Source organism: Salmo salar, chromosome 11 (genome assembly GCF_965601325.2).
Source record: "Salmo salar chromosome 11, fSalSal1, whole genome shotgun sequence".
NCBI classification, from domain to species: Eukaryota; Metazoa; Chordata; class Actinopteri; order Salmoniformes; family Salmonidae; genus Salmo; species Salmo salar.
Window position 1 is genome coordinate 91237365 of NC_138301.1, and position 14837 is coordinate 91252201.

The following is a 14837-nucleotide window of genomic DNA, read 5'->3' on the forward strand; positions in this document are numbered from 1 at the left end:
CACAATATGGTTGTGTTTACACAGGCACCCCAATTTTGATCTTTTTCCACTAATTGGTCTTTTGACCAATCATATTAGGTCTTAAAAAGTGCTCATAGGAAAACGTATTATGTGATTGGTCAAAAGACCAATTAGTGGAAAAAATATCAGAATCGGGTTGCCTGTGTAAACAATATCATATTGTATCATATCAATATAATATCATATCAATATCACAGAATCCAGATTCTCAGTGCTTTGAACAGGGCTGCACCTTGCCATCTACTGGATAGGTTAGGGTACTACTACACTGTCATAGGGAAAAATAAATGACTAAACTACATGAATAGTCTTCCCTGTGGCTCAGTTGGTAGAGCATGGTGTTTGCAATGCCAGCATGGTGTGTGCAACGCCAGGGTTGTGGGTTCGATTCCCATGGGGGGCCAGTACAAAATGCATGAAATGAAATGTATGTATTCACTACTGTAAGTCGCTCTGGATAAGAGCGTCTGCTAAATGACAGAAATGTAAAATGAATGAAGGTACCTAGATTAAAAGTAATAGAGCCTGCATATAATTTATAAGAAATTACACACATTTATTTAACACTTCTCAATATAACAACTGACCACATGCCTATACTGCGGTCAATTTAACATAATTAACCTTTAGTTTTCAGATGTAAGAAAGTTTTCTAAGCCTTGTCACCTTAATTACATTGACATTTATTGGTTGTAGAGCCTTTCACCTTTCTAAATCCACCTTTCCAGTGGAATAAAAATAATCCTGATTTTCGGCACCAAAACAATACTTATCACCTTTGAAAAACGCAAAAACAGCATTTAATCTTGATTTGAAATCAGATTGGATTACCAAATCCATATCAGGAGGATCAGAATCTAATTTCAGTTTTGAAAAGCCCAATTCTAAAATGTAACACTATCCGACTGCATGAAATCTGATCGGATCGGATTAAATGCATAGAAAAATGATTAATCAAGACAATGATTAATCCGTTCTATTCATTACTTTTCTATGCATTTAATCTGATCCGATAGGCGAAATCCAGATAATAATAAAAAAGAAACTGGGCCCAGAAGATTCATTTGAATGCCACACCCAGGACATTGAATGGAGGCTGAACAATTATGAGTTTCAGAGGGTGTGTCTTGTCAGAATGAACGAGCCCGCTCTAATTTTACATTTAATCCAGACGAGGTACAACACGAAACGCTCTACCACAACCTTCTGTCGACCCAGGTTTTCTGGAGGATAAGCGACCAACTTGCTTTTAAAACATTGAATTTGGGGTCGTTTCGGCAAAGTGCTACGCAGTAGGCTAGTGGTTTTCTTCATCACCTAGTTTCAGATATTGTCCTTGATATTGGCCAACGCGTCTCTCTTGCCCCTTCGCTTGGGGTCGATTTCGTCGGTGATTGTTGCTAGTTCGCTAAGGGGGTGTTGCCATGGGGGATGTTATTTCCACTCACCTGGACGAGGGCAAGCGAGAGATGATTACAGGTAAGCTCTCCCTTCTCATGACAACTGAACTCGTGGAAATAAAGTTGAATTTCCCACTAATTTCCCTCTTGAGTTGCTGCCTAATTTGCGTAAAATGTGAAGAGGGGTACAAGACAATTGATTTTTAAAACGATACGTCCTTCCACACTCACAGGAAACTTACTCGACAGTCGGCATCCCTCGAAAGTTAGGCTACATTGTTTCAATAAATTACAGAATGTTACAGAATGTCAAATTGCCTCGCATAACCCTCAGCTGAAGTATATTTCGAACAGTCAGTCTCCCTCCCCATACTTGAAGCAAGCCCAAAGTGAAAGTCCTTATTTCTCAGAGACAATAACTGCTTTCCCAATGACAGGCGGCTTGATCATAATGTTTGTGCAGTCGTTTGGCCCATACAGAAGTCTATTAAAAGCATGTATTGTCCAACCTCTCACTCCCACAGATTTATTTTAGTCAATTTAGGGAGCGGAGTAGGCTAAACTCTCACATGGACTTGAACTATTTATGTTTGAGGAATGCAATCCCTCTTGTAGAAGTTCTATACTATTGCTTGAGCATTGGTTTGCTAACTTCTCATGTTGAAATGTGTCCTTCTGAAAGATAAACAGGGGTGAGCGCTGGAATGAGGGTAGGCCTATTTGGGCTACTTGTGATTCACTGAACCAGTCTACAATTCAACCCTGTTGATATACATTTGCTTGGGTGAAGTGAGGTCTGATCAGGCTACTCCAGTCTTGTATTTTCACTCAGTCCGGGGTTCTGACCTCAGAATCCAGGATATGTCTGGTTGTGGCTGGAAACAATGTATGCCACTTTCCCCCCCAGACTCACCCTCATTCCTGATTTACAATTGATTCTCTCCACCATGAATGTTTGTTTGTGCCTTCTATAAGACTTGTCATCCAGAGAATAAGCAGATTTACAGATATCTGTCGTCTCTCCACATAAGAATGGATTAATCCCAATTGGCACCCTATTCTCCAGTTCACTACTTTTGACCAGAGCCCTATGGGTCCTGGTCAAAAGTAGTGCCCTATATAGGAAATAGTGTGCCATTTGGGATGGAACCTCTCTCGGGGAGTCCTTCCTGGTAACATGAGGTATCAACTCTAACACTGCTGCTTCTTGAGAATGTGAAAGCCAGCTCTGTGCTGTTCACACTACTACTTCAGTCAGATCTGTTGAAGTGACAGGTCTGTCGCAAATGGCAAGCAACTTCTAGTGAGGCGATCAGAATGTCATCACAAGCAAAAGGAGCCTCGTTTACACCTTGCAGTAACATGTAGATTTTTTTGATCTGATCAATATGATCTAATCCCTATCTGATCATGGTATTAAAATGTCTCATCTGTCCACTTTGTCTGCATTGTGATCAGATTTCCAGGTAACTCCCTGTGTATGTAAGTATATATATTTCAAACTAACATGAATTTAAGACAATTATTAATGCCATACGTCATTGGTGCTTCCTGTCAATGATGTTAGAGGCGGGTATAATTATGAATTGAAATGGTTTGACCATCCAGATCGTTTTACACTTGATATCCAGATACACCTCCAGAGGTGGTCAGGAAGAACTGATCACAGTCCCATTACAATGCACCTTTTAATGATCTACACGTCAAAAAATATGGACAAGATCAGGACAAAGGATGCTAGTTGGCACCAGGTATAAACCGGGCTAGAGTAGGCCAATTATTTCCCCGCTACTGCAAGAGTATAGTACGTCACTGTTCATAGTAATATACACACTACCTAATACTAAAAAAATAAAGCCGAGCCAGTTGATATAATAGTGAACCCTTCCTCCACTGATCAGTCAGACTGTTTTAGTCTGGTAAAGGGGCAGGCAGTAGCTGTAGCTTCTAAAGATGTCCGAAGCTGCAGCTTCAGAAGGAAAGAGAGAAGGAAGGAAAAAGCAGGTAGGAACATGCCTTGGTATTAATGAACAGAAAGCCAGTCTGGTTCTCACTCAGATGAATGGAAAGTAACCCCCCCCCCCCCCCCCCATTCTGTCTATGACTTTCTACATGCCTTTTTAGTTCATATCTCTGTTTTCATTTTATACCTTTTGTCTACTTCACAAACACGACCCAACCAACTGCTTAAGGTGACAGTTCTGTTTGGGTGTGGGTGGGAGAAGTGGTTTGTCAGCTCTTGTCCATGGGGAGTATACTGTTTGGAATAGTTAGCTGTACTGGGGGATGTCTCCACATTTGCTGTCAAGGTACATTCTCACCAGCTGACACACACACACATTCCTGTTTTTCTTTCCTACTCCCAGACTTTTGTTAATCAGTTGTCAGTGAACTGCTTGACCCCAGTCCATCACTCCCTCATCCCCTAATACATACAGTAGACCTACCCAGTGACAGTACATACCATTCAAGCTGCAGGAGTTTTCCAGTCAGTCTAGTTTTCCATCTGTAAAGAGTTCAACAGTCTGCAACCAACAGAAACAGGACGGTCAATGTTCAATCCATTCTGACTACTGTACTTCTCACTCACACAGAGGCTGGAGGTAGGTGTGGGTGCTGTCCATCTAACCCCCAGACTGCTCCTGTGCTCTGATGCAATCAAAGCCAGGTTTGGACTCCAGATGACAGGGCACACAGTTCCATAACTTAGGCCTTGAGTGTAATCAAATCTCCATCAGTTTAGTCTGCTGCAGACTGTCAGTCAAGCCATGCCTTCATTCCAGTGGGGAAGTGTGTAATTTGACCTAAATCCTTGTGAGAGTGGCTTTGGCACACTAACCCAGCCTGTCGGCAGTGCAGTACGTGAATGAAATGTACTGAACAAAATATAAACGCAACAATTTTAAAGATTTTACTGTTATAGTTCATATGAGGAAATCAGTTAATTTAAATACATTCATTAGGCCCTAATCTATGGATTTCACATGACTGGGAATATAGATATGTGTCTGTTGGTCACAGACCCCTTAAAGGGTTCTGGATCCGAACCAGTCAGGGGCCTCCCGAGTGACTCAGTGGTCTAACGCACTGCATCGCAGTGCTTGAGGTGTCACTACAGACCCAGGTTCGGATCCCAGGCTGTCTCACAACCGGCCGTGACCAGGAGTCCCAAAAGGCGGCGCATAATTGGCCCAGTGTCGTCCGGGTTAGGGGAGGGTTTGGCTGGGGGGGGCTCTTTTTGGCTCATCGCACTCTAGTGACTCCTTTTGGCGGACCGGGTGCCTGCAGGCTGACTTCATTTGAATGGTATTTCCTCCGACACATTGGTGCGGCTGGCTTCTGGGTTGAGCAGGTGTTAAGTGCGGTTAGGTGGGTCATGTTTCGGAGGACGTATGACTCGACTTTCACCTCTCCCGAGTCCGCTGGGGTGTTGCAGCGACGAGACAAGACTGCAACTGGATATCACAAAATTGGGGTAAAAAAAATGTCAGTATCTGGTGCACTGCATGAGTGAAATGGTGGGCACAACACATCTCCATCGCATAGAGTTGATCAGGCTGTTGATTGTGGCCTGTGGAATGTTGTCCCACTCCTCTTCAATGGCTGTGCGAAGTTTCTGGATATTGGCAGGAACTGGAACGCTGTTTTAAAAGTAAATCCAGAGCATCCCAAACATGCTCAATGTGTGACATGTCTGGTGAGTATGCAGGCCAAGGAAGAGCTGGGGCATTATGCTGAAATGTGAGGTGGTGGCAATTTGAATGCCATTCATCCCCTGCCATCAATTTAAAATGCAGTTGTTTTTAAAATGGAATTGTGTGAACAGAGTGCCATCATAGGGCACTCTGTTCACAATGTTGACATCAGCAACCATACATGGTCTGCATTTGTGAGGCCAGTTGGACGTACTACTACGTTCTCTAAAACAACGTTGGTGGTGGCTTATGGTAGAGAAATGAACATTAAATTCTCTGGCAACAGCTCTTGTGGACATTCCTGCAGTCAGCATGCCAATTGCATACTCCCTCAACTTGAGACATCTGTGGCATTGTGTTGTGACAACTGCACATTTTAGTGGCCTTTTGTCCCCAGCACAAGGTCCACCTGTGTAATGATCATGCTGTTATTGTGTTTGATGGGGTTGAAGTCAGGGCTCTGTGCAGCCAAGTCAAGTTCTTCCACACCGATCTCGCAAACCATTTCTGTATAGACCTTGCTTTTGTGCACAGGGCATTATTACGCTTAAACGGGAACTAAGTCACCTAGCCCAAACCATGAAAACAGCCCTAGACCATTATCCCGCCTACACCAAACTTTACAGTTGGCACTATGCATTTGGGCATGTAGCGTTCTCCTGGCATCTGCCAAACTCGGATTCATTCGTTCGGACTGCCAGATGGGGAAGCGTGATTCATCACTCCAGAGAACGCGTTTCCACTGCTCCGGAGTCCAATGGAGGCAAGCTTTACACCACTCCAGCCAACGCTTGGCATTGCGCATGGTGATCTTTGGCTTGTGTGCGGCTGCTCGGCCATGGAAACCCATTTCATGACATTCCAGACGATCCATTCTTGTGCTGACGTTAGTGAGTGTTGCAACCAAGGACAGAATATATATATATTTTTTTTTAAATATTTTTTTTTGCACAATTTGGTTGGGAGAATGCAAAATGTCATCCTGTGGGTGAAATTGCCGAATCCACTAATTTGAAGGAGTGTTCACTTTTGTGTGTTTGAGGTAGATGTGTACATCAAGGCAAAGTGACTAGGCATCAGGATAGATAAAGAGTAAAATAAAGAACAGATTTGCAGAAGCGTGTGAGTGTTTGTCGGTATGCGTTGTGTGTGTCTGTGTGTACCAGTCAAAAGTTTGAACACACCTACTCATTCAAGTGTATTGTTTATTTGTACTATATTCTACGTTTTAGATAATAGTGAAGACATATATAAACTATTAAATAACACATATGGAGTCATGTAGTAACCAAAAAGTGTTAATCAAAATATATTAAAAGTAGCCACCCTTTGGCTTGATGACCACCAGGAATGCATTTCAATTAACAGGTGTGCCTTAAAAGTTAATTTGTGGAATTTATTTCCTTCATGCATTTGAGCCATTCAGTTGTGTTGTGACACGGTAGGGGTGGTATACAGAATACAGCCCTATTTGGTAAAAGACCAAGTCCATATTATGGCAAGAACAGCTCAAATAAGCAAAGAGAAATGACAGTCCATCATTACTTTAAGATATGAAGGTCAGTCAATCTGCTGCATGAATCAGGCCTTCATGGTCGAATTGCTACAAAGAAACCACTACTAAAGGACACCAATAAGAGACTTGCTTGGTCCAAGAAACATGAGCAATGGACATTAGACCGGTGGAAATCTGTCCTTTTGGTCTGAGGGCAAATTTGATATTTTTGGTTCCAACCGCTGTGTCTGTGAGGCGCAGAGTAGGTGAACGGATGATCTCCGCGTGTGGTTCCCACTGTGAAGTGTGGGGGTGCTTTGCTGGTGACACTCAGTGATTTATTTAGAATTCAAGACGCACTTAGTCAGCATGGCTACCACAGCATTCTGCAGCGATATGCCATCCCATCTGGTTTGGGCTTATTTTTAATATAACCTTTTTATTTAACTAGGCAAGTCAGTTAAGAACAAACTCTTTACAATGACATCCCACTATTCCCAGGTAGGCCAACTGCCTTGTTCGAGGGCAGAACGACAGATTTTTACCTTGTCAGCTCAGGGATTCGATCTAGCAACTTTTAGGTTACTGGCCTAACGCTCTAACCGCTAGGCTACCTGCCGCTCCAGTGGGCTTAGTCCCACTACCATTTGTTTTTCAACAGGACAATGACCCAACACACCTCCAGGCTGTGTAAGGGCTATTTGGCCAAGAATGAGAGTGATGGAGTGCTGCATCAGATGGCCTGACCTCCACAATCCCTCAACCCAATTGAGATGGTTTGGGATGAGTTGGACCGCAGAGTGATGGAAAAGCAGACAAGTGCTCAGCATATGTGGGTACTCCTTCAAGACTGTTGGAGAAGCATTCCATGTGAAGGTGGTTGAGAGAATGCCAAGAGTGTGCAAAGGTGGCTACTTTAAATTATAAAATATTTTGATTTAACACTTTTGATTACATGGTTCCATGTGTTCATAGTGTTAATGTCTTAACTATTGTTCTATAATGTAGAAAAAGGTAAAAAAAACTTGCATGAGTAGGTGGGTCAACTTTTGACTGGTGCTGTGTGTATGCATAGTCAGTGCAAGTTAGTTAATTAATGGTTACCTGGACTATTTAGCAATCTTCTGGCTATTTATCAGTTTTATGGCTTGGGGGTAGAAACTGTCTTGGAGCCGGATGGTCGGTGAGCCCACGCTCCAGTATTGTTTGCCAGACGGTAGCTGGTTGGACAGTCTATGGCTTGGGTGACGGGAGACTTTGGCAATTTTTTTGGGACCTTCCTCTGACGCCTGATCTAGAGGTCCAGGATGGCAGGGAGATCGGCCCCAGTAATGTACTGGGCTGTCCGCACCACCCTCTGTTGCGCTTTGTGGTCGATGGTGGTGCATTTGCTATACCAAGCGGTGATGCTCTCAATGGTGCAGCTGTAGAACCTTTTGAGGATCTGAGGGCCCATGCCAAATCTTTTCAGCCTCTTGAGGGGAAAATGACTGCGGATGTGTGTGGACCACGTTAAGACCTTAGTGATGTGAACTCCAAGGAACTTGAAGCTCTCGACCCGCTCCACCACAGCCCTGTGGATGGAGGCGTGCTCTCCCCTATTTCTCCTGTATTTCATGATCAGCTCCTTGGTCTCACTGACGTTGAGGGAGAGGTTGTTGTCATGGCACCACACTGCCAAGTCTTTGACCTCCCTGTAGGCGGTCTCATCGCCATCAGCGATTAGGCCTACCACCATCATGACATCAGCAAACTTAAAGGAAAGTTTGTGTGGAGTTATCTTTTGGTATTTGTTTCATTAGTCCGTTGAGATATTCCCAAAATGTTTTGAATGTCGTCATTCAAGTTTTCAAGATGTGTAACTTTCAAAATACAGAAACTTTCAAAATGCATCATGATGCTGTGTTTTGCGTATCTTTATCGACCTTGTGCCATCACAAACTCCACTGAACCTCCAATCAGGTTAGCAATGCTAACAAGTACATGTAAATGCTAACGAGTGCGGTATTTGACATAAACTACTTCCAGGACAGACATCCAAGCTCATAAAGTTATAAAATGCTGCACCCACAAATACAATATTAGACAGCAAGGTGCTTGATCCAGTAGGTAACTAGCTACTAAGTTAGCACACCAAATGCACAACTGCAGAGCATTTAACACATTTTATACAGTTAGCTTAATAGTTAAGCTATCTAGCTAGCAAACGTTTAAAAAAAAAAAAAAAAAAAAAAAAAACGCTTGGAATTCCATAGTGTAACTAAATCTTCTGGCGCATGCTGCACAATAGTGAGTGTGACTTACAAGGCTTCCGGTCTCTCGTCGTTGTGTGCTTGTAAACAAAACGACGTGAATGGGGACTACTGTTAAGCTTCATAATGCGACCGGTGAAATTAAGAATGCAATCTGCTTTATCTCCTAGCGTATTGTACAAGTTGGTATTTACTTAAGTAGCTACAAATATTCACATTTTATTCAACTTCAGTATACCTCCCAAGCCTACTTGAGGGGCCCCCGTGTTGACTGTCAGTGTGGCGGAAATATTGTTGCCTAACCTCACCACCTGGGGCCGTCCCGTCAAAGTCCAGGATCCAGTTAACGAGCCAGGTATTCAGTCCCCGGTTCCCCAGCTTGGTGATGAGCTTGGAGGGCACTATGGTGTTTAACGCTGAACTGTAGTCTGAACATCATTCTCACATAGTTATTTCCCCTCTTGTCCAGCTGGGAGAGGACAAGCACTTCATAATTACATATGTGAGTGCTACAGGGCGATAGTAATTTAGGCAGGTTATTTTGGAATTTTTGGGATAAGGGACAATGGTGGTCAGCTTGAAACATGCTGGCATTACAGACTGGAACAAGGAGAGATTGAAAATGTCCATGAAGACACTTGCCAGCTGGTCAGCGCATGCTTTGAGAACTCACCCTGGTATTCCCTCTGGCCCGGCGGCCTTGTGATTGTTAAACTGTTTTAAATGTTTTACTCACATTGGCCATGGACAGAGCTCACACAGTCATCCGGAACAAGTGCTTTCATGCAAGACTCTGTATTCCTCAAAGTGAGAATAAAAGGCATCGCTGGGTATCTCACGGCTGGGTTTCCCTTTGTAATCCGTTGTCGTCTGCAAGCCCAGCCACATACGATAAGCCGACGTTATAGGATTCCACCTTCCTCCTATATTGTCTTTTTGCATGTTCAATGTCTTGTCGGAGGTCATAGCAGGCTTTCTTGTATGTGTCCTGTTTCTTGTAAGTGGTTGCTCTGGTTTTTGGTTCGTATAGTTACTCTGGAGACAACATCATATATGCACTTATGATGAAGCTCGTGACTGATGTGGTAAACTCCTCAATGCTATCGGATGAATCCCGGAACATATCCCAGTCTGTGCTAGCAAAAGTCTTTTAGCATCGAGTCTGCTTCATCGGACCATTTCCATATTGAGCGTGTCACTGGTACTTACTCTTTTGAGCTTTTGTTTGTAAGCAGGAGAGAGTCATGGTCAGATTTCCCGCAGGGAGCATGAGGGAGGGCCTTATGTGGTCTGGTTTTAGCGCCCTTAGTGGCGCAGGACACGTTTTTGGTAAAAGTGAGGTAGAACGGTTTTAAGTCTCCCCGCATTAGTCAACGCCCACCAGAAACGCTGCCGCTGGGTGAGTGATTTCTTGTTTGTTTAAATTGGTGTTGGCTTGTGGAGAGATGTATACAGCCCTGATTATGGATGACAACTCTCTTGGTAGAGAAGTGTCTGCAGCATACCATGAGGTGTTCTATATCAGGTGAGCAAAATCTTGAGATTTCCTTCACACTGGAAGCATTGCGCTAGTTGTTTATGACGACATGCCCCTCCCCCTTTGGACTTGCCCAAGCCCTCCTTTGTCCGATCGTGCTGCTGCATGGAGGAAACCACTGAGTCCTACTTACATAGTCATCCAGCCACGTCTCTGCTAGGCATATAATATTGCAGCTTTCCAAGTCTCCTGATAAGAGCGTCTGCTAAATGACTAAAATGTAAATCTAATCTGTTAGACCAGCAAGAATTGATTAGGTAGGTGGAACTGTCTAGATTCTAGGTTTGCAAAACCTATTTCCAGGTTGGAAGATTCCCGGAATCTGAAGGGTATATGCCAGAAATCTGGGTATTGTTCAACCAGAATTTCATGGGAGTTTTGAGTTAGCTGAATTTTGCAACCCTAGACCAGCATGAAACATCTATTAAACCGGTTAAACTTTCATTATTCTGTTTAGATCCCCCTCATTATGTTTTTATACAGTGCATTTCAGAAAGTGACTAAGTGTGTGTTTTGAGTTTACAGGATAAACTCTGATTTACTTGTCTCTGTTCCCTCCTTGGCTCTTCCACTAGTCCTTATCTTGTTGTCAGGTCTTTCCTTCCTGCCCTCCTACTCAAAGGCTCCTTTTGCTTTCCTGTGGAGCCTTTGCCATAAACATCTCATAGACTGGTGTCACGTTGAGCTGAGAACACTGAACCACCACAAGCCAACCCTAAATGGACTGAGCAATTTTGTTGTTGAGGAAGTCCTTTTCAAGAATGACTCTGGTTAGACCATGGTATTTTACCATTCAACATCAAGGTTGCAAAATTCTGGTAACTTTTAAATGTCCAGGTTTTGAGAATTTGGGGGAAAATAACTGGAGTTTTGCAACCTTACTCCAGATAGTGTAGTCTGCTACAAATGCAATACATTTGGCACAATGCTATTCTAGGCTCTTATGCTCCTTGACTGTAACAAAAGGTATGCAAAAGCAATCTTCAATATCTGTTCCAATTGAGAATGAAGTTATTGTACCAGCATTATATGTAGTGTTTTCTCAGTGAAAGCTGACGTAGCTAACTTTCCTTATAAAGACAAATGGTGAGCAATATACATTTTACTGCTTGGACCTTTTCATATAAGGCTGATAGAAAGGCGGTAAAGATACTGGAGGGTTAATGCCCTCTCTTCCAGTCTCTCTGCTTTTCCTGTCTGAGTCCAGTCCAAGCCTAGTTGAGTCACCTTATAGCCCTCCACACGCCTGTCCTCAATGCCCGCCTTGGTAGTCTCATACTAACAGCTTCTCTTCTAGACCAAGCTCTTAGCAAAATCCTCTGTGATCTAACGAGTCACATTACTGACATGTCATGCTTTTCTGGCTCTGCTGCCAGCTGAGACTGGGTTTCTGTGACTGTGTGGCCTAGCTGTGCTCTCGCTGTCTCTGTGGCTGTTTTTCTGTGACTGTCTAGTGTGTGTGTGAGACTGATGTTTGGGTAACCTGTTGTCACTTCTGATTACATAATGGGTTATCAATCAAATTTATTTATAAAGCCCTTCTTACATCAGCTGTTGGCACAAAGTGATTATACAGAAAGCCAGCCTAAAACCCCAAACAGCAAGCAATGCAGGTGTAGAAGCACGGTGGCTAGGAAAAACTACCCTAGAAAGGCCAGAACCTAGGAAGAAACCTAGAGAGGAACCAGGCTATGAGGGCTGGCCAGTCCTCTTCTGGCTGTGCCGGGTGGAGATTATAACAGCACATGGCCAAGATGTTCATAGATGACCAGCAGGGTCTTATTATTATTATTATTATTATTAATCATCAGTGGTTGTTGATGTTGCAACAGGTCAGCACCTCAGGAGTATATGTCAGTTGGTTTTTCATAGCCGATCATTCAGAGTATCTCAATCTAGAGACGGTAGGAGCGGTAAACAGCAGGTCTGGGACAGGTGGCACGTCTGGTGATCAGTTCAGGGTTCCATAGCCACAGGCAGAAGAGTTGAAACTGGAGCAGCAGCACGGCCAGGTGGACTGGGGACAGCAAGGAGTCATCAGGCCAGGTAGTCCTGAGGCATGGTCCTAGGGCTCAGGTCCTCCGAGAGAAAGAGAGAGGGAATTAGAGGGAGCATACTTAAATTCACACAGGACACCAGATAAGACAGGAGAAATACTCCAGATATAACAGGTTGACCCTAGCCCCCCGACACATAAACTACTGCAGCATAAATACTAGAGGCTGAGACAGGAGGGGTCGGGAGACACTGGCCCCGTCCGCTGATACCCCTGGACAGGGCCAGACAGGCAGGATATAACCTTCTCATGGTTATTCCTTCTCATGAATTTATGCCAGCCTGTGTTGCCAGCCTGTGTTGCCAGCCTGTGTTGCCAGCCTGTGTTGCCAGCCTGTGTTGCCAGCCTGTGTTGCCAGCCTGTGTTGCCAGCCTGTGTTGCCAGCCTGTGTTGCCAGCCTGTGTTGCCAGCCTGTGTTGCCAGCCTGTGTTGCCAGCCTGTGTTGCCAGCCTGTGTTGCCAGCCTGTGTTGCCAGCCTGTGTTTACGGTCTAACTGTGAATTCTGTCTCTTTCTTCCCACAGCTCGTGCCAGGCAGGTGATGGGGGAGTTTGGCCATGTGTACAAGGAGCAGTATGCTGTGGCCCTCTTTAACAGTGTCCGCTTTGAGATCGAGGGGGGAGGAGGGCCCCAGTCACAGCTCCTGCACCGCAAGGCAAGCGGCCAGGCCGGCCTGGGGACGACTGTCTGTTGCACTCGTTCACCCCTCTGTTTTGCCTGTTTTTTTTATTTTTATTTTGTCACCCCCCCCCCCCCCCCCATTCTCTCTTCTCGCTCTCTCTTCCTTTTATTCAGTTCCCCTCTCACAGTATTCCCACCATCTGCAACTCTCTCCTTCTCAACCTCCTTACCTTCGTGTCCCTTATTTTTTTTTTTTCTCTTCCTATTTTCTGAGTGTCAAGGTTTTATCTCTGAGTGCAAGGCCGTGTGTGTTTTAAACTCAACAGTCAAAAGCGATGGGCACAGATGGGAAACATACTGTAGCCATCTCCACTTCAGTGCTGGGGAGTTCTGTGTTAGTCCCTGCCATTGAGTCACTGGAGGGAAAGTGGAGCAGAATTCACACATGAACAAATAGGGATGGTGCTAAGAATGTTGTTTCCCTCGTCTCTTCTCCTCACTACCCGAGTGATGCCCCGGGTAGTCACACACACCGAAACACACACTTGTTTTTTGATTTACACACACAAAATATTTCTGAATAACACACAGGCACCACATTTTACAGAGCACTGCCAGTCAGCACCTTCCAAGCGCACACAACCCCTCTTCTCCAGCTTCTCTCATCCCCTTATTTCCGGCCTTCCTCTGCTGTGATTAAAGCTGTTTGAGTTCTAGTATTTGATCTACAACAGGAAATGTAAAAACGAAGTGTGTGGTTGTGTAAACACTAGCCGAAACTTGTGTGCTCTCATTTTAGCCCTCCGGTCTAAATTGCCTCCAGCGTGTGAAATATAATTAGGCCTGACATTACTGTATGGATGAGTCTCAAATAGCACCCTATTCCCTATATAGTGCACTGCTTTTGACCAAAAGCCCTATTGCTAACTGTGTCTGTTGTGTTGTGGTAGAATCCTCTAGAAGACCACTCGATCTTCTCTGGGGGTCTGTTCCAGTACTTGGAGGGGAACAAGAAATGGAGAAACCGCTTTGTCTTCGTGGCTGACACATACAACGTTAGCTTCTACGAGAACAAAGTGGTGAGGGTGGTCGGAAAAACTGAAACTATATATTTTCTTGCTCGTTTTACGTTTACCTTCATAACCAAACTTCAATGTCAGCTAGTCTGAATAATTTGGGTCACAACTTTAGCTGTGGGTTGACGGTTCTGAACGGCTTGTACTTTTTTCACTTTTTTTTTTCACCCTCTCTCCTTGAAACTACCCCCTTCTCGCTCTCTGATAGGCTCACGAGAGGGGCTTGCACCCTAAAGGAACCATCAACTGTGCTGGATACAAAGCTCTGACCTCCATGGAAGAATACCTGGATCTGGTCAGCACCAGCCTGCCAGGTGAGAGAGACGATTTGTTAACGGCCGCTGACTGTGTATAATAAACGGCCGATCATGAGAAACACTGTTGCGTTGTCGTTGAACCAGCACTTCATCCAATGTGAGATCAAGTACTAAAGTCAGTGGCTCGCTGGGCCGTATTCATTAGGGGCTCTATTCAATATGGTTTGCTGAAGCGTTACGTTTTCCGTAAATGCGTTCTCGGCTAATGCGGGGACATTGAAATTTAAAGGCAATCGCGCAGTAACTCTGAACTTCCGCGATACTGATTTGAATAGAGCCCTAGGGCACACTGTAGTAAAAGTTTAGCAATCGGTCCGTTTTCTTCCATTTGGTGACTAGTGAATACAACCCTGATGACGAAGCTATGAG

At 44.3% G+C, this 14837-nt stretch overlaps 1 protein-coding gene across 1 annotated transcript in view; it reads left to right on the top strand.

The window, feature by feature from the left end:
• Window positions 1-1146: 1146 nt before the first annotated feature.
• The window catches only part of LOC106563126 (protein Niban 2), an 85069-nt gene continuing 71378 nt past the window's right edge, over window positions 1147-14837 (top strand). The window contains exons 1-4 of the mRNA XM_014128360.3: window positions 1147-1500; window positions 12979-13109; window positions 14026-14154; window positions 14360-14465. Coding sequence (XP_013983835.3) covers window positions 1446-1500; window positions 12979-13109; window positions 14026-14154; window positions 14360-14465 — 421 coding nt within the window. The 5' untranslated portion in view covers window positions 1147-1445. The remainder of the gene's footprint in view (window positions 1501-12978; window positions 13110-14025; window positions 14155-14359; window positions 14466-14837) is intronic.